This window comes from Bombina bombina, chromosome 3 (genome assembly GCF_027579735.1).
Source record: "Bombina bombina isolate aBomBom1 chromosome 3, aBomBom1.pri, whole genome shotgun sequence".
In the NCBI taxonomy this organism is placed as follows: domain Eukaryota; kingdom Metazoa; phylum Chordata; class Amphibia; order Anura; family Bombinatoridae; genus Bombina; species Bombina bombina.
In genome coordinates, this window is record NC_069501.1 from 786,092,502 (window position 1) to 786,117,786 (window position 25,285).

At 38.9% G+C, this 25,285-nt stretch overlaps 1 protein-coding gene across 3 annotated transcripts in view; it reads left to right on the top strand.

Annotated features, from left to right (window-relative positions):
* The window catches only part of GAS6 (growth arrest specific 6), a 391,979-nt gene that overhangs the window by 325,250 nt on the left and 41,444 nt on the right, over window positions 1-25,285 (top strand). For all 3 annotated transcript variants that reach the window (XM_053707678.1, XM_053707680.1, XM_053707679.1), the window contains exons 13-14: window positions 10,878-11,046; window positions 25,061-25,233. In XM_053707678.1, the coding sequence (XP_053563653.1) occupies window positions 10,878-11,046; window positions 25,061-25,233 (342 nt within the window). The remainder of the gene's footprint in view (window positions 1-10,877; window positions 11,047-25,060; window positions 25,234-25,285) is intronic.

A 25,285-nucleotide genomic window follows, 5' to 3' on the forward strand; every position in this document is an offset into this window, starting at 1 on the left:
CTTTTGTGTCTCATCCATTATTTCACCCTCTGTGCAAATACAGACTGAAAAGGGTATGGCATATTTTTCAAGTATGCTAAATTTATCTTTGACCATGATACAGTGTCAGACTGTTTCACACAAACCATAATCATTAATATGAGGCATGTTCTGTTTGAATTAAAGTCAGAAGAAAAGCCCCAGTTTCTAAAGTCCCTCAGCAGCATTTAGTGACCATACACATAGAAAAAAACAGTAACAAGACCTCACATCCCCCTCTGCTGTCAGATAACAGGCAATAAATCATGGTTTTAACTGCGTGCTACAGATAACTGTGTCAGAGAGGAGTCGGCATGTTGTACTCCCTACAGATAGCAGCAGATAAAGGGAACAAACAAAACATAGGAAACCAAGGGCTGTACACAAAGGGGTTAAAAAAGGGAGATTAAAGATTAGGAAAACAGACCAGGAACTGTATAAGAAGAGACAAAGCATTTTCAGACACTGATTAATAACGCAGCTACAGCTACAACTGACCTGTAAAGCAGTAACTCTCAGTCTAATGACGATCAGAGGCAGTAAAAACAGCTACACCAGCTTCCTTGACTCAGTAAGACACACAGAGGATAAATGTTGCAAAAAGACAGCTGGTGCCAGTGAGCCCTTCCTGCGTTATTGTTGATTCTTTAGCACCTTATCCCCAGCTTGTGCTGTTACTGATTTGCCTGTGCTAGAACTAGGACATCGGATCACACTCACAGATAAACAAGGAACAGATCATCTGATGTCAGTGCTTGTGCACAGGAGGATCAGTTAGAGTCACATATTCCTGCCATGTGTATGAGTTGTAAGGAAGAGCCATGCTTCTTACAATCAACTGCTTATAGTTTAACTCCTGGCTGCCATCCTCACTCTACCCGGTACCCTAACCATAAGTAAAACTACTCACTCATTGATGTAAAAGAAGAGTAGATAGTCAGTCTCACGATAGACACAGACATTTCAGTTGCCGGTCACTTGTCATCGTGGGTGACTCGCTCTGAGTGCTGTGACACTGACAGTGTGACAGACTGAGTTCTCTCATGTGGCTCCTCGCTCGTAGCAGCAACATCCTAACTGATCTTGCTGTTGTCTTCCCGCCAAGGATCCAAATGACATCACTCAGCCAAGACCAGCAGGCACGCCTCCCCTGCAGAGCTGCTGATTGGCTGAAAAATTAAGCTCCATTATAGAGGCGGTTTTGAGAACCGCCTCTATAGGAGCGTGTATGGGGCCCGGTGAGCCACCAGTGGGTGGCGCTAGCTCATAAGTGAGCTAAGAATATATTCAGCATCCAGGTTGCGCAATCAATGGAGGGCAGCGGAATGGCTCACTGCCTCCTTATTGCGCAACATGGATGCTTGCAGAATTTGTATTATAATACTTATACATTACTGTGTGTTAATTGCATTCGGTGGGGGCGGGGGGGTACCTAGGGGGGGGCATGGCCCATAAAATAAAAGTGAAAATATATATATAAAAAAATATATTATTAATCACATTTAAAAACTTTTTTCTCTGATTTGACAGGGGAGGCACTGCCTCCCCTGCCTCCTATCACTGCACGTCACTGGTGTTAAGTTTACCTTCTCAATGGATTGCTTTATCCCTTGTCTTTGGGCATATACTACAATCTTGCAAGTGAGAGTTGTGAATCATTCCCATAACGGGAGCTTACTAATATAGTGCACTTTACTAACTTTCCTTCACCCATTGTATATATATATATATATATATGTGTATATGTATATATGTGTATATATATATATGTGTATATATATATATGTGTATATATATATATGTGTGTGTATATATATATGTGTGTATATATATATATATGTGTGTATGTATATATATATATATGTGTGTATGTATATATATATATATATATGTGTATATATATATATACACACACACACACACACACACACACACACACACACACACACTATAAAGTTATCAGCCAGGAACCTTAGTATAGTATTAACTATTGCTATACAATTTGTATAACCCTGCTATAACATAGTATAGAACTAGCACAGCTCAGCACTCACTGTACCTGGCACAGATGGTACCTACATAGCATCAGCAGCAGTAGACTGGCATTGATCACCACTATTAAGATCACCACAGCTATCCTGCTTTACTTGGCAGCCACTATGGACTGCCCCAGCTCTGTCACCCTGCTGTTCAGTAAAAGCACGCAGGGGACTCGCAGTAAAAGACCATACTCATTTTCCCTCCTCTTCATCCAACTTTCTGTCCAGCTCTCACTGGGAATAGAAACTGGGATACACAACTGCGACCCCTGCTGGATTGGAGAAGTAACCAACAGATTCTTTGGAAAGTAAAGTTGGTTCTCTTTTGCACTCTGGGACAAGGAACAGGAAAGCCATTCAGGCAAATTCAGGACAATATGGGAAAGCTTAGCTTAGCTCTTTAAAAAAATAGGGACACACTGCCCAAATTCAGGACTGACCCTAAATAATAGGGAGGCATTGTTGTTTTTTTGTTTTTTTTTTATATTTCTTTATTGGTTGAGACACATTTATGTTAATACAATCATGGTTCAGAGACTTGATCATTTTAAGGCATACATTGCCTTTTGTTTCCACTTACGACACAACATATATAAACATACAAAGAAAATTAAACATCATTTTGTTTTCAGATTTGTGTCTCATTTTTTTTTTTATTTTTTATCTGTTAACCCAAATGTGCTACTCAAATTTTCATTTATATAAAACAAAATCTACAAAGAAAGAAGAGGAGAGGAGAAAGGAAAATTAAAGGAAACCCCCCTTCACCCCCTCATCAAAATCTATCCGATCTTAACCTAAAATATAACTCATCTAGCCTAGAGTCTCCAGAAAAAAGAACACTGCTATCCCTGACTTTTCAAAATCCCTTTCTTGCTAGTACTTCATCCCATAGAGTATTAAACTTCTCTACACGAAGAGTACCAATTTACTGGAAACATGTCTAATATAACTAGTTCTGCAAATGTCTCAGAACTTAAAAAAGGATACAAAATTTGTTTCTGAATCTGTAATGTATATGTTTTAATTATAGGTAACCACTCTAATATAAATCTTTTTATTTTATGTTCCTTAACATTCTTCAAATGAAATGATTAAAATACAATATGATTTTGAATTTCCTTAATTATTCTGGCCAATGAGGGTGCAGCTGTAGATTTCCAGTTTTTTACGACCAATTGTCTTACCAGTAGTATAAGCGTATTTAAGATTTTAACTTGTAATCCTAGATCATTTGTATATCTTTTTAAAAAAATAACTGTTTCCATATCTATATAAATATTTGAGTTGTAAAGTTTATTTATCCAAAAAACTAACTTCTCCCACACCTGCTTCATTTTAGGACAAAGGTAAAACATATGACATATATCTGCCTTCGAAAAATTACATCGAGGACAACTAGCAATTTGTGCTGGATACATTTTCGCCAATCGAGCAGGGGTTAGATAAAAATTATTAATAAGTTTGTAATGAGATTCTTTCCAGCTCATAGGTATAGCTGATTTCCTTGTAGTCAAAAAGCTTGCATTCATTCTTGATAAATCTAAAATAGGAAAATTACATTTCCAGTTATCATAGATTTTATTCAAGGAAATAAGACTTTGCTTAGCGAGTAGAATATCATATAACAAAGAGATAGACGTAGAGCCTGCTATATATTGATGTAGGTATACTTTAATTTCTGTCCATTCCTTAAATCGATTCCTATCCCTTCTCATATCTTCTATAAAATGTCTTACTTGCAAATAACCAAAAAAAACTAGATCTGGGTAATTCAAATTGTGATACTAGGGTTTCGAAAGAGACAACACACCAATCATTCGTTAGTATCTGACCAATCTACTTCAATCCATTTTCTAAAGATATCTTGATTAATTCCTGGTGTAAAACTAGGATTACCCCTAATAGGAAGGAAATCTGAATAATATGGATCCATATCTAGTATGCTACACAATTTATACCAAGCTAAGATGATATTCTTAAAAGATATTAAGCAGTCTACATTCCTTGGAAGTACTTTCAAAGGGCAATTTAGAATCGCTTTCAAAGAAAAAGGATATACAAAAAAACTCTTGATATCATTTGATGAGACCATATTTATATCTATCATCCACTCAATAGCTATTTTAGCTAAGAAGGCAATATTATAGAGATGAATATCTGGTAAGGTGAGACCTGCCATTCTATAGGGTTGAGTCATCTTTTTTAACGCTATTCTTGGTTTCTTGTCTTTCCATATAAAATTAGAAAAGGCAGAGTTAATTCTGCGTCGGTCATAAGTATTAATAAAAAGAGGAAGATTTTGCAGTAGATATAATAGTCTAGGGAAGACAATAGTTTTAATTAGATTTACTCTGGCTGATATTGAAAGGGGCAGAGATACCCATAACTTTAAATCCGCAGTAATTTTTTGAATCAAGGGACAAAAATTTTCTGCATACCACTTATTAGGATTGGAGCTGAGCTTAATGCCTAAGTAATTAAGGGTTTCTGTGGTTTTAAACGGGATCTGTTGCAGACTAGTATTAGTTTTATTTAACCACATAATTTCACTCTTATTACAATTTATATTATACCCAGAAAATGATGCAAAAAACTGTAAGGTGTCTACTATTAATGGAATTGACTGGGTAGTGTTCTGTAGAAAAATCAATAAGTCATCAGCATACAGTAATATTTTTAGCCTACTCGCACCTAGCTTTATTCCTGATATTATATCCCTAAGACATATTGCAAGAGGCTCTACAGCTAAATTAAACAATAGTGGCGATAGCGGGCAACCCTCTCTCGTGCCTCTGCCCATTATAATTTTTGATGAAAGAGACCCATTCACCAACAGATAAGAAATAGGGTTCTTATACAGATTACGTATAAAACCCAGAAATTGGTTTTGAAGTCCAAATTTTGATACTGAACTAAATAAATATTCCCAATTAATCTAATCAAACGCCTTTTCGGCATCGAGTGTAAGGATTGCTAGATCCTGCATCAATTGGGAATTCCTTGTTCCATTTATAGACCATATGTAATCCACATATGTAACAAGTTTTCGAATATTTTTCAAAGAGTTCCTATTTATCATAAAACCAGTTTGATCTGGATCAATGATATCAGTGAGACAATGAGCAAGCCTACCGGCTATAATAGAAGTTAATATTTTATAATCAGCATTTAACACTGATATGGGCCTAAATGAGGCGGGGTCTTCCGGGTCTTTCCCTTTTTTAAATATTAAAGATATATTCGCGGTGGAAAAATAATTTGAGATGGGCTTATTTGAAATGAAATAATTATTATAAAGTTTTTGTAAACTAGGTGATATATCCTCCATTAAAATTTTCAAATATTCTGCTGGGAAGCCATCTGGCCCTGCGGCTTTGTTCAGTTTAGCTTTTTTTATTGCCTCAGTCACTTCTTCCAATGATATAGGAGCATTTAGTAGATTTAAATTTTTCTGAGTTATTTTCGGAATTTGAATTTTATCCAAAAATTCTTCCTGGTTTACTGAATCACTTTTTTTCTCAGAATATAAATTCTGATAATAGTCATAAAAAACTCTCATAATATCTGTGTTATCCGTAAATCTTATCTCTCTCTCCTTGTATATAATTTATTTTTTTTCCTATTTCTAACTACCATTGATAAATATTTAGCTGAACATCCATGAAAAGCCCTGAAATGCATATTAAGTTGAGTATCTTCCTCTTGTGCTTTTTGTTTTAGTAGTATATCCCTTTCCTGCCTAGCCTTAATATATTTTCCCCAATTTTCATCACTATGATTATTAAAAAATCTCCTGTATGCATTCCTAACACCATTCATCATTTGCTTTTCAATCAGGTTTGCTTTTTTCTTTCTAGCATAAACATAAGCACCAATCTCTCCTCTCAAGACAGCCTTAGAGGCTTCCCAAAAATGTTCAATCAAATTATATTGCGCTATATTCAATGTACAATAATCTTTACACTTCTGTCTTAACCCGTTATTAAACCTAAGATTGTTATAAAGATATCTAGGGAAGTAGAAGGTATTTACTTTGTCTTTAACTTTCACCAATGTATCAAGATGAAGCGATATAATAGCATGGTCGGAGATCATTATATCATTTATAGACGTCTGAGATTTAACAATAGAAAGGGATTCCGAAATAAATATATAATCTATTCGTGAACATGTTTTAAAGTATTTAGATTCGCAAGTGAATTTAATTTTATCTGGATTCTTAGCCCTCCAAATATCCATTAATTTTAGATGGGTACAATTTTTTTTAAAATATTTAGCCTGTTTATTATATCGGGCACAATGATCTACGTTCAATCTCTCTAGGTCAGGATATAAACACATATTAAAATCTCCAGCTACAATGAGGTTATATTTAATATATGGAAATAATTTAACTTTCATATTATCCCAGAAAGAGGGAGAAAATCCATTAGGGCCATAAATATTACATAATATTAATTTTGTATTATTTATTTGAACTTGTACAATTAATATATCTAGCCTCTACGTCTATCTCAATGCATGTGACACTGTACGTCAAATCTTTATTAAATAGAATCGCCACCCCACTTTTTCTACCTATACAGGGAGCTCCTATAACTTCTCCGACCCATTTTGATTTCAACTCAACTATTTCCTTATCTTTTAAGTGGGTTTCTTGGAGGAAGGCAATACTTGGTGACGATTTACCTAACGTTTTTATAATCAATTTACGTTTAGCTGGGGAAGAAATACCCCCCACATTCCAGGACAATATCTTAAAATATTTACAAAACTCTATCATAACCCCGTATTAGGATCCTAGCTTCCACGACACAGGGGGGCGGGGGGGAGAGAAAGAAAGAGAGGGGGAAAAAAAAAAGGCAAGAACATAAAATAAAATCCATATAATCTTACAGATCATTTTACCCTAATTTTTTTTGCGATTTAAATCTTTCTCTAATTCTGTAGGGGATCAAGATTAGCTATAAACTCTTTAGCTTCCATTATAGTGTTTAGGTTTTTCTTTGTACCATCCTTTTCTATAATAATTCTAGCAGGATAAACCATATGTGCTTTTATACCTCTGTCTATCAATTGGGAACAATAGGGGGCCATATTTCTCCTCTTTGAGGAAGTCTCGTTCGAGAAATCTTGGAATATAAAGACTTTTATTAGCAATAGTGAATGTATCAGTTTTCCTATATAGCTTAAGCAGCTCAACTTTATCTTGAAACCTCAAAACCTTGAATATGCAAACTCTATTTCTTAAAGAACCATCTTCGTTATATTTCCTTGGGCCTACCCTGTGTGCTCTTTCTATCTGCAAAGGTAATTTAGAGGGGGGAAATCCCAATAGCTGGGGTAAGGTATTAGAGGCGAAATTCAGCATATTTTCAAATTCTGCTGTCTCTGGGAGACCTACTACTCCTTAAATTATTCCGCCTGGAGCGATCCTCAATATCCTCCAGGCGAGATTGTACATTTTTGATCTTGGAATCTTGTTTAGCTAATATACTATCATGATTATTTACCAAGTCTTCCACATCTGAAATTCTATTCTCCGCTTCTGTTAGCCTTGCAGAGAATTGCTTTACTTCAGTAGTAAGCATATCTAAATTTATAGAGATATTAGAGAGGTCTTTTTTAATTGCCTCAAATTGAGGTGTAAAGAGCAAATTTATTTGGGTTATCAATATTTGAGGGTCATTTAAAGATTCATTAGTAGTCTCGAGGCTGACCTCTGGCATTTTATTACCTTTCTTTTCTCTTGATTTGGTAGGCATTATTGGTGAGCTTTGTCTGCCTTGTGCAATGAACCTTTCCATTGAAAGGTAAAGAAAAAAGTTAATAATAACAAATAATTGGGTGATAGTAAGGTAATCGTTAGTTTACTGGAAGGTGGAAAGTGAACTTGAATATTAAGTGACTGAGTGTGTAATGAGTGGATCTTCCTAAATAACTAAATAAGTGAGAGAGAAAAAAAAAAAAAGTGAGAAAAGTGTTGCTAAAAAAAAAAAAAGGAAAAAATTATATTCGACTTATTAAATAGTGCTTCCGTGAAGTGCTAGTGTGTGTAATATATGCAGACAAGATTAATTGCTTTTAAAAAAAAAATTGTGCTTACTGCCTTTAAATGTCAGAGACTAGACCTGAGATTCAAAATTGCTACTATTCCTCCTTATTTAGAACAACATTTGAAACCAATGCAGAAACAGAGTATCAGTATTACCTATGTTTCAGAGTTATGGCAAAAAAATAAAAAAGCACATAAGGAGAAAAGAAAAAAAACAACAACAAACAAAACAAAACAAAAAAAACCTTAAGCTTTTTACCAGCCACCTAGATACTTATGAATAGCAAAACAGAGCAATATTATGCAAAAGCTAGTGTTATTTGTTAACACAGATTCAACTTTCTTCCTCTAGCTATCTTAGAAAATATTATGCAAACGCTAGTGTTATTTATTAATACAGGTTCAATTCTCTTCATCTAGCTATATTTAGGGAATATTATGCAAAAGCTAGTGTTATTTGTTAACACAGATTCAACTCTTATTATGCAAGGGCTAGTGTTATTTGTTAACACTGATTCAACTCTTATTAAACAAAAGCTAGTGTAATTTGTTAACACAGATTCAACTCTTATTATGCAAAAGCTAAAGCTTTTTCCCCAACCAATAAAAAAACAACCCACACAACAACAAAAAAAAGAAAAAAGAGAAACAACAACCAAAAAAAAACAAAAAACATTTTCTAGCAGCTTTCGAATATCTACTGGGAAAAATTAATCCACTTTAAATGTTCAACACATAAACATCAATGCTGCCAGGCACCTTGCCTTTGTATTGCTTAGTTTAGCGGCATTAAGTCCTCCTCTTTAGACATGCATAATACCAGTATCAATGTCACTGCACCACATTTTAGAATTTATGTCCCAGGACATTCATCAAAGGCAACTATAAAATATCCCGTTATAGAGAGGGAGAGAATGAATACAATGTCAATACTTGCGCTCCAAAAGGCTCAGTAAGTTGTTTCCAACGGGCTGTCGTTTTCCATTATTTCTCCATCAGGTTACCTTTTGCCCAGACGTAATTCTGCATGGCACTGTAAACTCGTTTTGGCAAGACAAGACCCTAGTAACACCTGTGCCTGGATGCTCCCGCACCCAGGTATAGCGCTATTGTTCCTGAAGCTGGGCGTTCTCTGTAAGGTTAGATCGTGAAGCTCGGATCCCTCCGGGTGTCAGCAGCTCCTTCCTTCCATACAAACGCCTCAGTAGTGATGTGCTCGCTGCCTCTAAACGTCGACAGTGCTTTGCTTCAATGGAACAGCCTCGCTGGTATCAGTGAGCCCCGCCTTGCACCTTAAGCCAGGTGATGGATCTGGGGCGTGAACTTCAACTGTCTCCAGTCGTCGGAAGCTCCGTCCTCCACTCGCCCCACCTAGGGAATGTGTACTCAGTGAGTACGTCCTCTGCAGTACTTGCAGTAAGTTTTCCACCCGGGGAACAACTATTGCTGGCTGATCTTGCAAACAGAGGTGTTTAACAAGCAATGTTCATTCTCTCCGATTATTGCCCCCTGTCTCTAGCCATCTTTCTTCCACACCTAGGACAACAGGTACGATGCGGTATAGCCGCAGGCCATAAACGGCCGTGTAAGTTTCTCCAGCTCAAGTGCGAATAATAGCACCCCGTATCGCCACTGAATTAACAACCCCAGAAAGCAGCAAACTTCTGCGGGCTATGTGGCTATGAGCTTAGGGGTAGTTTTTCCCCTCCTGCGTTCACCTGAACGCCGACCTGGAGCAGGTGTATCAAAGCTCCACCCCTTCCGGAAAACCTGCCACAATGATCATGGGAGGCATTGTTAAAGTCGACTCCAGAGAAGCAATGTACTACTGGGATCTAGCTGAACACATTAGGTGGGGTGATAGCATGCATATGTGCATAGGCACCGTTCACCAGAAAGTCCCTAGTAGTGCATTGCTGCCGTGTAGCTGACTTTATTGATATAGGTAACCTCATTGCAGAGTTATATGTTAGTTATGTGTAAGCAATAGTACAAAAATAAATTGCCATAACTCGTAAAAGCATTTTCTTTTTGCACTTTTCTATCCCTTTAGTATTGCCTACAAATAAGTATATGGGCACACGTATTAACAAATGAATTGATTACCCTTAAGATATGCTTTTATAAAGCCACATTTATTATAATGTTTTTAAATAAAACATACTGCATAATCTTGGCAACCAAAAAGTTATGTAAATACTAAAAGCTATTTAAATCAAATCATATTCAAGCATATTGAGCTTCTTAGCAATATTTAAATTCACAAATAAGGATTCATTTTGAGTCTTAAAGGGACAGTAAAGTCAAAATAAAATGTTCATGATTCAGATAGGGCATGCAATTTTAAACAACTTCCCAATTTACTTTTATCATTGGATTTGCTTTGTTTTCTTTTTGTATTCTTTGTTGAAAAACCTAGGTAGGCTTATTTCTAATACCTTGAAGGCTGCCTCTTATCTCAGTGCATTTTTACAGTTTTTCACAGCTACACATCGCTTGTCATATAACGTTGTGCTGACTTCCATGGAGTTATTTATGAGTCACCTTTGATTGGCTAAAATGTAAGTCTGTCAAAAGAACAGAGATTAGGGGGCAGTCTACAGAGGCTTAGATACAAGATAATCACAGAGGTTAAAAGTATATTAATATAACAGTGTTGGTTATGCAAAACTGGGGAATGGGTAATAAAGGGATTATTTTTCTTTTTAAACAATAAAAAATTTTTAAGTAGACTGTTCCTTTAAGTCAGCTTGTTATTTCAGATGAATCCGCGTCTCGATGGTTGTATGCGAGGTTGGAATTGGTTAAATGGTGAAGATACTTCTATACAAGAGGCCGTGCGGATGACTGAAAAAATGCAGTGTTTCTTAGTTGCTGGAAGAGGTTCTTTTTATCCTGGCAAAGGATTTGCTCACTTCAACATTGATTACAGTACGTGAGTTATCTTCTGAAAGACACTTATTCATACCGGAAATAGGGCTGAAAATGCCATTGTTAAAGGGACATGAAACCCAACATTTTCATTCATAATTTCGATAGAATTTTAAACATTTTTCCAAATTACTTCTATTCACAAATTTGCTTCATTCTCTTAGTATGCTTTGTTCAAGGAGCAGCAATGTACTACTGGGATCTAGCTGAACACATGGCAAGAGGCAAATATGTGCAGCCACCAATCGGCAGCTAGCTCCCAGTAGTGCATTGCTTCTCCCAAGCTTACCTAGGTATGCTTTTAAACAAAGGATACCAATTGAAGGAAGCAAAATATGTAATAGAAGTACACTTGATAATTGTTTAAAATTGTATGCTCTATCTGAATCATGAAAGAAAAAAATTGTGTTTAATGCCCCATTAAATTGTAAAGTAGACTGTGACTTTTAAAGGATTTTTTCAATGATAAGGAAATATCAGTTAATTTGTTGAGCTGATGAGAATGTAGGTACATTGTTTTGAATGCATATTTTACAGTTTACATAAATATTACAAGACTGGCGCTGGGTGCACGCACAAGTTGCCAGTCTCTCAGCATAATGAGGTGTATGCACCCTTCACACACTTAAAGGGACAGTCAACCTAAAAAAATCTTCCAACTTATTTAGATAATGTTTGCAACGATTAGTACTGCAAACATTTTCCCAATTTGGATAGATATGTATCTAGTTATCTCTTCAACAATATGTCTAAATTCTAAAAGAAAAATGTAGGGATTCATGTCCCTTTAAGAAACTTAGCAATGTACACCAAGAAAAAGATAAAGAGATTTTTAAGAAAAAAAAACCCTGCGCAAGATGCCAATCTTAGAACATATAAGGCCTCAGAATGTAATAAAAGCACTATTGTTTGATTTAAAGGGACAGTCAACCTAGAAAATCTTCCAACTTATTTAGCAATGATTAGTACTGCAAACATTATCCCAATATGGATAGATATGTAGTGTGAAAGTAAAAATAGTTACTAGTTCATCTTCTGCCGTTTTGAGATGGCCGTCTGAGCCCTCCTACCCCCAAGCGTCATCCTGATTATGTACTCACCTCCACCATGAAACTAATCGATCCTGCATGGTCCCACGATTTGCGCATGCGCAATGCGCCGTTTATGCTGAGGGGGGATAATTCTGTAAGTAACTAAAAATGACCGCTCAGAATCATAGCTTGTTTATTTAACTGCTTTACAAAACCATTGCTTTATTAACCATGTCTGCATACAAGAACCGCTATGGTTCTGAGCGGTCATTTCTTTCATGTAATTAGCAAGAGTCCATGAGCTAGTGACGTATGGGATATACATTCCTACCAGGAGGGGCAAAGTTTCCCAAACCTCAAAATGCCTATAAATACACCCCTCACCACACCCACAATTCAGTTTTACAAACTTTGCCTCCTATGGAGGTGGTGAAGTAAGTTTGTGCTAGATTCTACGTTGATATGCGCTCCGCAGCAAGTTGGAGCCCGGTTTTCCTCTCAGCGTGCAGTGAATGTCAGAGGGATGTGAGGAGAGTATTGCCTATTTGAATGCAGTGATCTCCTTCTACGGGGTCTATTTCATAGGTTCTCTGTTATCGGTCGTAGAGATTCATCTCTTACCTCCCTTTTCAGATCGACGATTTACTCTTATTTATATACCATTACCTCTGCTGATTTTCGTTTCAGTACTGGTTTGGCTTTCTACAAACATGTAGATGAGTGTCCTGGGGTAAGTAAATCTTATTTTTTGTGACACTCTAAGCTATGGTTGGGCACTTTATTTATAAAGTTCTAAATATATGTATTCAAACATTTATTTGCCTTGACTCAGAATGTTCAACATTCCTTATTTTCAGACAGTCAGTTTCATATTTGGGATAATGCGTTTGAATCAATCATTTTTTCTTACCTTAAAAATTTGACTTTTTTTCCCTGTGGGCTGTTAGGCTCGCGGGGGCTGAAAATGCTTCATTTTATTGCGTCATTCTTGGCGCGGATTTTTTTGGCGCAAAAAATCTTTTCTGTTTCCGGCGTCATACGTGTCGCCGGAAGTTGCGTCATTTTTTGACGTCCTTTTGCGCCAAAAATGTCGGCGTTCCGGATGTGGCGTCATTTTTGGCGTATTATTTGGCGCCAAAAAATATGGGCGTCGCTTTTGTCTCCACATTATTTCAGTCTGATTTTTTCTTTGCTTCTGGTTTCTAGAAGCTTGTTTATCGGCATTTTTTTCCATTCCTGAAACTGTCATTTAAGGAATTTGATCAATTTTGCTTTATATGTTGTTTTTTCTCTTACATATTGCAAGATGTCTCACGTTGCATCTGAGTCAGAAGATACTTCAGGAAAATCGCTGTCTAGTGCTGGAACTACCAAAGCTAAGTGTATCTGCTGTAAACTTTTGGTAGCTATTCCTCCGGCTGTTGTTTGTATTAATTGTCATGACAAACTTGTTAAAGCAGATAATATTTCCTTTAGTAATGTACCATTGCCTGTTGCAGTTCCCTCAACATCTAAGGTGCAGAATGTTCCTGATAACATAAGAGATTTTGTTTCTGAATCCATCAAGAAGGCTATGTCTGTTATTTCTCCTTCTAGTAAACATAAAAAATCTTTTAAAACTTCTCTCTCTACAGATGAATTTTTAAATGAACATCATCATTCTGATTCTGATGACTCTTCTGGTTCAGAGGATTCTGTCTCAGAGATTGATGCTGATAAATCTTCATATTTATTTAAAATGGAATTTATTCGTTCTTTACTTAAAGAAGTACTAATTGCTTTAGAAATAGAGGATTCTGGTCCTCTTGATACTAATTCTAGACGTTTAGATAAGGTGTTTAAATCTCCTGTGGTTATTCCAGAAGTTTTTCCTGTTCCTAATGCTATTTCTGAAGTAATTTCCAGAGAATGGGATAAATTGGGTAATTCATTTACTCCTTCTAAACGTTTTAAGCAATTATATCCTGTGCCGTCTGACAGATTAGAATTTTGGGACAAAATCCCTAAAGTTGATGGGGCTATTTCTACCCTTGCTAAACGTACTACTATTCCTACGTCAGATGGTACTTCGTTTAAAGATCCTTTAGATAGGAAAATTGAATCCTTTCTAAGAAAAGCTTATCTGTGTTCAGGTAATCTTCTTAGACCTGCTATATCTTTGGCTGATGTTGCTGCAGCTTCAACTTTTTGGTTGGAGACTTTAGCACAACAAGTAACAGATCATGATTCTCATAATATTATTATTCTTCTTCAGCATGCTAATAATTTTATCTGTGATGCCATTTTTGATATTATCAGAGTTGATGTCAGGTTTATGTCTCTAGCTATTTTAGCTAGAAGAGCTTTATGGCTTAAAACTTGGAATGCTGATATGGCTTCTAAATCAACTCTACTTTCCATTTCTTTCCAGGGTAACAAATTATTTGGTTCTCAGTTGGATTCCATTATCTCAACTGTTACTGGTGGGAAAGGAACTTTTTTACCACAGGATAAAAAATCTAAGGGTAAAAACAGGGCTAATAATCGTTTCTCCAACATAGGTGTGTCCGGTCCACGGCGTCATCCTTACTTGTGGGATATTCTCTTCCCCAACAGGAAATGGCAAAGAGCCCAGCAAAGCTGGTCACATGATCCCTCCTAGGCTCCGCCTACCCCAGTCATTCTCTTTGCCGTTGTACAGGCAACATCTCCACGGAGATGGCTTAGAGTTTTTTAGTGTTTAACTGTAGTTTTTATTATTCAATCAAGAGTTTGTTATTTTGAAATAGTGCTGGTATGTACTATTTACTCAGAAACAGAAAAGAGATGAAGATTTCTGTTTGTATGAGGAAAATGATTTTAGCAACCGTAACTAAAATCCATGGCTGTTCCACACAGGACTGTTGAGAGCTACTAACTTCAGTTGGGGGAACAGTATGCAGTCTCTTGCTGCTTGAGGTATGACAAATTCTAACAAGACGATGTAATGCTGGAAGCTGTCATTTTCCCTATGGGATCCGGTAAGCCATGTTTATTACGATCATAAATAAGGGCTTCACAAGGGCTTATTAAGACTGTAGACTTTTCTGGGCTAAATCGATTCATTATTAACACATATTTAGCCTTGAGGAATCATTTTATCTGGGTATTTTGATATAAGAATATCGGCAGGCACTGTATTAGACACCTTATTACTTAGGGATTTTCCCAAAGCATAAGCAGAGCCTCATTTTCGCGCCGGTGTGGCGCACTTGTTTTTGAGAGGCATGGCATGCAGTCGCATGTGTGAGGAGCTCTGATACTTAGAAAAGACTTTCTGAAGGCATCATTTGGTATCGTATTCCCCTTTGGGCTTGGTTGGGTCTCAGCAAAGCAGATACCAGGGACTGTAAAGGGGTTAAAGTTTAAAACGGCTCCGGTTCCGTTATTTTAAGGGTTAAAGCTTCCAAATTTGGTGTGCAATACTTTTAAGGCTTTAAGACACTGTGGTGAAAATTTGGTGAATTTTGTACAATTCCTTCATGTTTTTTCGCAATTGCAGTAATAAAGTGTGTTCAGTTTAAAATTTAAAGTGACAGTAACGGTTTTATTTTAAAACGTTTTTGTACTTTGTTATCAAGTTTATGCCTGTTTAACATGTCTGAACTACCAGATAGACTGTGTTCTGAATGTGGGGAAGCCAGAATTCCTATTCATTTAAATAAATGTGATTTATGTGATAATGACAATGATGCCCAAGATGATTCCTCAAGTGAGGGGAGTAAGCATGGTACTGCATCATTCCCTCCTTCGTCTACACGAGTCTTGCCCACTCAGGAGGCCCCTAGTACATCTAGCGCGCCAATACTCCTTACTATGCAACAATTAACGGCTGTAATGGATAATTCTGTCAAAAACATTTTAGCCAGAATGAACACTTGTCAGCGTAAGCGCGGCTGCTCTGTTTTAGATACTGAAGAGCATGGCAACGCTGATACTAATATCTCTGAAGGGCCCCTAACCCAGTCTGATGGGGCCAGGGAGGTTTTGTCTGAGGGAGAAATTACTGATTCAGGGAACATTTCTCAACAGGCTGAACTTGATGTGATTGCATTTAAATTTAAGTTGGAACATCTCCGCATTCTGCTTAAGGAGGTATTATCCACTCTGGATGATTGTGACAAGTTGGTCATCCCAGAGAAGCTATGTAAAATGGACAAGTTCCTAGAGGTGCCGGGGCTCCCAGAAGCTTTTCCTATACCCAAGCGGGTGGCGGACATTGTTAATAAAGAATGGGAAAGGCCTGGTATTCCTTTCGTCCCTCCCACCATATTTAAAAAATTGTTTCCTATGGTCGACCCCAGAAAGGACTTATGGCAGACAGTCCCCAAGGTCGAGGGAGCGGTTTCCACTTTAAACAAACGCACCACTATACCCATAGAGGATAGTTGTGCTTTCAAAGATCCTATGGATAAAAAATTAGAAGGTTTGCTTAAAAAGATGTTTGTTCAGCAGGGTTACCTTCTACAACCAATTGCATGCATTGTCCCTGTCGCTACAGCCGCATGTTTCTGGTTCGATGAGCTGATAAAGGCGGTCGATAGTGATTCTCCTCCTTATGAGGAGATTATGGACAGAATCAATGCTCTCAAATTGGCTAATTCTTTCACCCTAGACGCCACTTTGCAATTGGCTAGGTTAGCGGCTAAGAATTCTGGGTTTGCTATTGTGGCGCGCAGAGCGCTTTGGTTGAAATCTTGGTCGGCTGATGCGTCTTCCAAGAACAAGCTACTTAACATTCCTTTCAAGGGGAAAACGCTGTTTGGCCCTGACTTGAAAGAGATTATCTCTGATATCACTGGGGGTAAGGGCCACGCCCTTCCTCAGGATCGGCCTTTCAAGGCAAAAAATAAACCTAATTTTCGTCCCTTTCGTAGAAACGGACCAGCCCGAGGTGCTACGTCCTCTAAGCAAGAGGGTAATACTTCTCAAGCCAAGCCAGCTTGGAGACCAATGCAAGGCTGGAACAAGGGAAAGCAGGCCAAGAAACCTGCCACTGCTACCAAGACTGCATGAAATGTTGGCCCCCGATCCGGGACCGGATCTGGTGGGGGGCAGACTCTCTCTCTTCGCTCAGGCTTGGGCAAGAGATGTTCTGGATCCTTGGGCGCTAGAAATAGTCTCCCAAGGTTATCTTCTGGAATTCAAGGGACTTCCCCCAAGGGGGAGGTTCCACAGGTCTCAGTTGTCTTCAGACCACATAAAAAGACAGGCATTCTTACATTGTGTAGAAGACCTGTTAAAAATGGGAGTGATTCATCCTGTTCCATTAAGAGAACAAGGGATGGGGTTCTACTCCAATCTGTTCATAGTTCCCAAAAAAGAGGGAACGTTCAGACCAATCTTAGATCTCAAGATCTTAAACAAGTTTCTCAAGGTTCCATCGTTCAAGATGGAAACCATTCGAACTATTCTTCCTTCCATCCAGAAAGGTCAATTCATGACCACGGTGGATTTAAAGGATGCGTATCTACATATTCCTATCCACAAGGAACATCATCGGTTCCTAAGGTTCGCATTCCTGGACAAGCATTACCAGTTCGTGGCGCTTCCTTTCGGATTAGCCACTGCTCCAAGGATCTTCACAAAGGTACTAGGGTCCCTTCTAGCTGTGCTAAGACCAAGGGGCATTGCTGTAGTACCTTACTTGGACGACATTCTGATTCAAGCGTCGTCCCTTCCTCAAGCAAAGGCTCACACGGACATCGTCCTGCCCTTTCTCAGATCTCACGGATGGAAAGTGAACGTGGAAAAGAGTTCTCTATCTCCGTCAACAAGGGTTCCCTTCTTGGGAACAATAATAGACTCCTTAGAAATGAGGATATTTCTGACAGAGGCCAGAAAAACAAAGCTTCTAGACTCTTGTCGGATACTTCATTCCGTTCCTCTTCCTTCCATAGCTCAGTGCATGGAAGTGATCGGGTTGATGGTAGCGGCTATGGACATAGTTCCTTTTGCGCGCATTCATCTAAGACCATTACAACTGTGCATGCTCAGTCAGGGGAATGGGGATTATACAGACTTGTCTCCGAAGATACAAGTAAATCAGAGGACCAGAGACTCACTCCGTTGGTGGCTGTCCCTGGACAACCTGTCACGAGGGATGACATTCCGCAGACCAGAGTGGGTCATTGTCACGACCGACGCCAGTCTGATGGGCTGGGGCGCGGTCTGGGGATCCCTGAAAGCTCAGGGTCTTTGGTCTCGGGAAGAATCTCTTCTACCGATAAATATTCTGGAACTGAGAGCGATATTCAATGCTCTCAAGGCTTGGCCTCAGCTAGCGAGGGCCAAGTTCATACGGTTTCAATCAGACAACATGACAACTGTTGCGTACATCAACCATCAGGGGGGAACAAGGAGTTCCCTAGCGATGGAAGAAGTGACCAAAATCATTCTATGGGCGGAGTCTCACTCCTGCCACCTGTCCGCTATCCACATCCCAGGAGTGGAAAATTGGGAAGCGGATTTTCTGAGTCGTCAGACATTGCATCCGGGCGAGTGGGAACTCCATCCGGAAATCTTTGCCCAAGTCACTCAGCTGTGGGGCATTCCAGACATGGATCTGATGGCCTCTCGTCAGAACTTCAAAGTTCCTTGCTACGGGTCCAGATCCAGGGATCCCAAGGCGGCTCTAGTGGATGCACTAGTAGCACCTTGGACCTTCAAACTAGCTTATGTGTTCCCGCCGTTCCCTCTCATCCCCAGGCTGGTAGCCAGGATCAATCAGGAGAGGGCGTCGGTGATCTTGATAGCTCCTGCGTGGCCACGCAGGACTTGGTATGCAGATCTGGTGAATATGTCATCGGCTCCTCCTTGGAAGCTACCTTTGAGACGAGACCTTCTTGTTCAGGGTCCGTTCGAACATCCGAACCTGGTTTCACTCCAGCTGACTGCTTGGAGATTGAACGCTTGATCTTATCGAAGCGAGGGTTCTCAGATTCTGTTATCGATACTCTTGTTCAGGCCAGAAAGCCTGTAACTAGAAAGATTTACCACAAAATTTGGAAAAAATATATCTGTTGGTGTGAATCTAAAGGATTCCCTTGGGACAAGGTTAAGATTCCTAAGATTCTATCCTTCCTTCAAGAAGGATTGGAAAAAGGATTATCTGCAAGTTCCCTGAAGGGACAGATTTCTGCCTTGTCTGTGTTACTTCACAAAAAGCTGGCAGCTGTGCCAGATGTTCAAGCCTTTGTTCAGGCTCTGGTTAGAATTAAGCCTGTTTACAAACCTTTGACTCCTCCTTGGAGTCTCAATTTAGTTCTTTCAGTTCTTCAGGGGGTTCCGTTTGAACCCTTACATTCCGTTGATATTAAGTTATTATCTTGGAAAGTTTTGTTTTTAGTTGCAATCTCTTCTGCTAGAAGAGTTTCAGAATTATCTGCTCTGCAGTGTTCTCCTCCTTATCTGGTGTTCCATGCAGATAAGGTGGTTTTACGTACTAAACCTGGTTTTCTTCCAAAAGTTGTTTCTAACAAAAACATTAACCAGGAGATTATCGTACCTTCTCTGTGTCCGAAACCAGTTTCAAAGAAGGAACGTTTGTTGCACAATTTGGATGTTGTTCGCGCTCTAAAATTCTATTTAGATGCTACAAAGGATTTTAGACAAACATCTTCCTTGTTTGTTGTTTATTCTGGTAAAAGGAGAGGTCAAAAAGCAACTTCTACCTCTCTCTCTTTTTGGATTAAAAGCATCATCAGATTGGCTTACGAGACTGCCGGACGGCAGCCTCCCGAAAGAATCACAGCTCATTCCACTAGGGCTGTGGCTTCCACATGGGCCTTCAAGAACGAGGCTTCTGTTGATCAGATATGTAGGGCAGCGACTTGGTCTTCACTGCACACTTTTACCAAATTTTACAAGTTTGATACTTTTGCTTCTTCTGAGGCTATTTTTGGGAGAAAGGTTTTGCAAGCCGTGGTGCCTTCCATTTAGGTGACCTGATTTGCTCCCTCCCTTCATCCGTGTCCTAAAGCTTTGGTATTGGTTCCCACAAGTAAGGATGACGCCGTGGACCGGACACACCTATGTTGGAGAAAACAGAATTTATGTTTACCTGATAAATTACTTTCTCCAACGGTGTGTCCGGTCCACGGCCCGCCCTGGTTTTTTTAATCAGGTCTGATAATTTATTTTCTTTAACTACAGTCACCACGGTACCATATGGTTTCTCCTATGCAAATATTCCTCCTTAACGTCGGTCGAATGACTGGGGTAGGCGGAGCCTAGGAGGGATCATGTGACCAGCTTTGCTGGGCTCTTTGCCATTTCCTGTTGGGGAAGAGAATATCCCACAAGTAAGGATGACGCCGTGGACCGGACACACCGTTGGAGAAAGTAATTTATCAGGTAAACATAAATTCTGTTTTTCGTTCCTTTCGTTTCAACAAAGAACAAAAGCCTGATCCTTCATCCTCAGGAGCAGTTTCAGTTTGGAAACCATCTCCAGTCTGGAATAAATCCAAGCCTTCTAGAAAGGCAAAGCCTGCTTCTAAGTCCACATGAAGGTGAGGCCCTCATTCCAGCTCAGCTGGTAGGGGGCAGGTTACGTTTTTTCAAAGAAATTTGGATCAATTCTGTTCACAATCTTTGGATTCAGAACATTGTTTCAGAAGGGTACAGAATTGGTTTCAAGATGAGACCTCCTGCAAAGAGATTTTTTCTTTCCCGTGTCCCAGTAAATCCAGTGAAAGCTCAAGCATTTCTGAATTGTGTTTCAGATCTAGAGTTGGCTGGAGTAATTATGCCAGTTCCAGTTCTGGAACAGGGGATGGGGTTTTATTCAAATATCTTCATTGTACCAAAGAAGGAGAATTCCTTCAGACCAGTTCTGGATCTAAAAATATTGAATCGTTATGTAAGGATACCAACGTTCAAAATGGTAACTGTAAGGTCTATCTTGCCTTTTGTTCAGCAAGGGCATTATATGTCCACAATAGATTTACAGGATGCTTATCTGCATATTCCGATTCATCCAGATCATTATCAGTTCCTGAGATTCTCTTTTCTGGACAAGCATTACCAGTTTGTGGCTCTGCCGTTTGGCCTAGCTACAGCTCCAAGAATTTTTACAAAGGTTCTCAGTGCCCTTCTGTCTGTAATCAGAGAACAGCGTATTGTGGTATTTCCTTATTTGGACGATATCTTGGTACTTGCTCAGTCTTTACATTTAGCAGAATCTCATACGAATCGACTTGTGTTGTTTCTTCAAGATCATGGTTGGAGGATCAATTTACCAAAAAGTTCATTGATTCCTCAGACAAGGGTAACTTTTCTGGGTTTCCAGATAGATTCAGTGTCCATGACTCTGTCTTTAACAGACAAGAGACGTCTAAAATTGATTTCAGCTTGTCGAAACCTTCAGTCACAATCATTCCCTTCGGTAGCCTTATGCATGGAAATTCTAGGTCTTATGACTGCTGCATCGGACGCGATCCCCTTTGCTCGTTTTTACATGCGACCTCTTCAGCTCTGTATGCTGAATCAATGGTGCAGGGATTACACAAAGATATCTCAATTAATATCTTTAAAACCGATTGTACGACACTCTCTAACGTGGTGGACAGATCACCATCGTTTAATTCAGGGGGCTTCTTTTGTGCTTCCGACCTGGACTGTAATTTCAACAGATGCAAGTCTCACAGGTTGGGGAGCTGTGTGGGGATCTCTGACGGCACAAGGAGTTTGGGAATCTCAGGAGGTGAGATTACCGATCAATATTTTGGAACTCCGTGCAATTTTCAGAGCTCTTCAGTCTTGGCCTCTTCTGAAGAGAGAATCGTTCATTTGTTTTCAGACAGACAATGTCACAACTGTGGCATACATCAATCATCAAGGAGGGACTCACAGTCCTCTGGCTATGAAAGAAGTATCTTGAATTCTGGTTTGGGCGGAATCCAGCTCCTGTCTAATCTCTGCGGTTCATATCCCAGGTATAGACAATTGGGAAGCGGATTATCTCAGTCGCCAAACGTTGCATCCGGGCGAATGGTCTCTTCACCCAGAGGTATTTCTTCAGATTGTTCAAATATGGGAGCTTCCAGAAATAGATCTGATGGCGTCTCATCTAAACAAGAAACTTCCCAGGTATCTGTCCAGATCCCGGGATCCTCAGGCGGAAGCAGTGGATGCATTATCACTTCCTTGGAAGTATCATCCTGCTTATATCTTTCCGCCTCTAGTTCTTCTTCCAAGAGTAATCTCCAAGATTCTGAAGGAATGCTCGTTTGTTCTGCTGGTAGCTCCGGCATGGCCTCACAGGTTTTGGTATGCGGATCTTGTCCGGATGGCCTCTTGCCATCCGTGGACTCTTCCGCTACGACCAGACCTTCTGTCGCAAGGTCCTTTTTTCCATCAGGATCTCAAATCCTTAAATTTAAAGGTATGGAGATTGAACGCTTGATTCTTAGTCAAAGAGGTTTCTCTGACTCTGTGATTAATACTATGTTACAGGCTCGTAAATCTGTATCCAGAGAGATATATTATAGAGTCTGGAAGACTTATATTTCTTGGTGTCTTTCTCATCATTTTTCTTGGCATTCTTTTAGAATTCCAAGAATTTTACAGTTTCTTCAGGATGGTTTAGATAAAGGTTTGTCCGCAAGTTCCTTGAAAGGACTAATCTCTGCTCTTTCTGTTCTTTTTCACAGAAAGATTGCTAATCTTCCTGATATTCATTGTTTTGTACAAGCTTTGGTTCGTATAAAACCTGTCATTAAGTCAATTTCTCCTCTTTGGAGTTTGAATTTGGTTCTAGGGGCTCTTCAAGCTCCTCCGTTTGAACCTATGCATTCATTGGACATTAAATTACTTTCTTGGAAAGTTTTGTTCCTTTTGGCAATCTCTTCTGCCAGAAGAGTTTCTGAATTATCTGCTCTTTCTTGTGAGTCTCCTTTTCTGATTTTTCATCAGGATAAGGCAGTGTTGCGAACTTCTTTTGAATTTTTACCTAAAGTTGTGAATTCCAACAACATTAGTAGAGAAATTGTGGTTCCTTCATTATGTCCTAATCCTAAGAATTCTAAGGAGAAATCGTTACATTCTTTGGATGTTGCTAGAGCTTTGAAATATTATGTTGAAGCTACTAAGTCTTTCCGAAAGACTTCTAGTTTATTTGTTATCTTTTCCGGTTCTAGAAAAGGCCAGAAAGCTTCTGCCATTTCTTTGGCATCTTGGTTGAAATCTTTAATTCATCTTGCCTATGTTGAGTCGTGTAAAACTCCGCCTCAAAGGATTTCAGCTCATTCTACTAGGTCAGTTTCTACTTCCTGGGCGTTTAGGAATGAAGCTTCGATTGATCAGATTTGCAAAGCAGCAACTTGGTCCTCTTTGCATACTTTTACTAAATTCTACCATTTTGATGTATTTTCTTCTTCTGAAGCAGTTTTTGGTAGAAAAGTACTTCAGGCAGCGGTTTCAGTTTGAATCTTCTGCTTATGTTTTTCATTAAACTTTATTTTGGGTGTGGATTATTTTCAGCAGGAATTGGCTGTCTTTATTTTATCCCTCCCTCTCTAGTGACTCTTGCGTGGAAAGATCCACATCTTGGGTAATCATTATCCCATACGTCACTAGCTCATGGACTCTTGCTAATTACATGAAAGAAAACATAATTTATGTAAGAACTTACCTGATAAATTCATTTCTTTCATATTAGCAAGAGTCCATGAGGCCCACCCTTTTTTTGTGGTGGTTATGATTTTTGTATAAAGCACAATTATTCCAATTCCTTATTTTATATGCTTTCGCACTTTTTTATCACCCCACTTCTTGGCTATTCGTTAAACTGAATTGTGGGTGTGGTGAGGGGTGTATTTATAGGCATTTTGAGGTTTGGGAAACTTTGCCCCTCCTGGTAGGAATGTATATCCCATACGTCACTAGCTCATGGACTCTTGCTAATATGAAAGAAATGAATTTATCAGGTAAGTTCTTACATAAATTATGTTTTATAGTTACATAATGCTTTACATGCGCAAATCACGGGACCATGCAGAATCGAGTAGTTTCATGGTGGAGGTGAGTACATAATCAGGATGACGCTTGGGGGTAGGAGGGCTCAGGCGGCCATCTCGAAACGGCCGAAGATGAACTAGTAACTATTTTTACTTTCACACTACATATCTATCCACATTGGGATAATGTTTGCAGTACTAATCATTGCAAACATTATCTAAATAAGTTGGAAGATTTTCTAGGTTGACTGTCCCTTTAAATCAAACAATAGTGCTTTTATTACAATCTGAGGCCTTATATGTTCTAAGATTGGCATCTTGCGCAGGGTTTTTTTTTCTTAAAAATCTCTTTATCTTTTTCTTGGTGTACATTGCTAAGTTTCTTAAAGGGACATGAATCCCTACATTTTTCTTTCAGAATTCAGACATATTGTTGAAGAGATAACTAGATAGGTAGTGTGCACATGTCTGGAGCACTATATGGCAGAAAAAAATTGCTGCCATCTAGTGCTCTTGCAAATGTAGAACATTCTTGCAACACTGAAGCCATATAGTGCTGCAGACACGTGCACGCTCCTTAGCTTATCTTCCTGCTTTTCAACAGGAAAATCTGAATCATGAAAGAAAACTTTTGGGTTTTATGTCCGAAATACCAGGCAATTCCTTTCTGAACAAGTAGTCCACGTCTGGTTGCCCCTTTTTTCATTGTCAGTGAGGTGCAGCCATATTCCTCTAAACACACTGAGCAGAGAGTCCACGTCTGGTTGCCCCTTTTTTCATTGTCAGTGAGGTGCAGCCACATTCCTATAAACACACTGAGCAAAGAGTCCACGTCTGGTTGTCCCTTTTTAATTAAACACCTTGAGTTTGTTTACTTGTTCCAGTCCTGCTTGAAACTAAAACACTAGTAAACTCTGTTCAAACAGAGCTTCTGATATTGTCCATGTTTTGCTTTTATTTTTGGGCAGTATTGTCATAACTTGTGTTTGTTTTTCTCTCTTGTAGCATATGCATCCAATGAGGAGGAATCAGAGAAAGATTGGAGAGTAGAAGTTAGTGCTGAAATAACTCCAGCTACTGACACAGGAGTAATCTTTGCTTTGGTCTCAGAAGAAAAGACCGTCCCCTTATCTCTAGCCCTTGTTGATTACCATTCAACATCAAAAATAAAGAGACAGGTAATCATTACTTTCACTTATGCAAAAGCAGTGAGGTAGTTAAAAGAAAGAA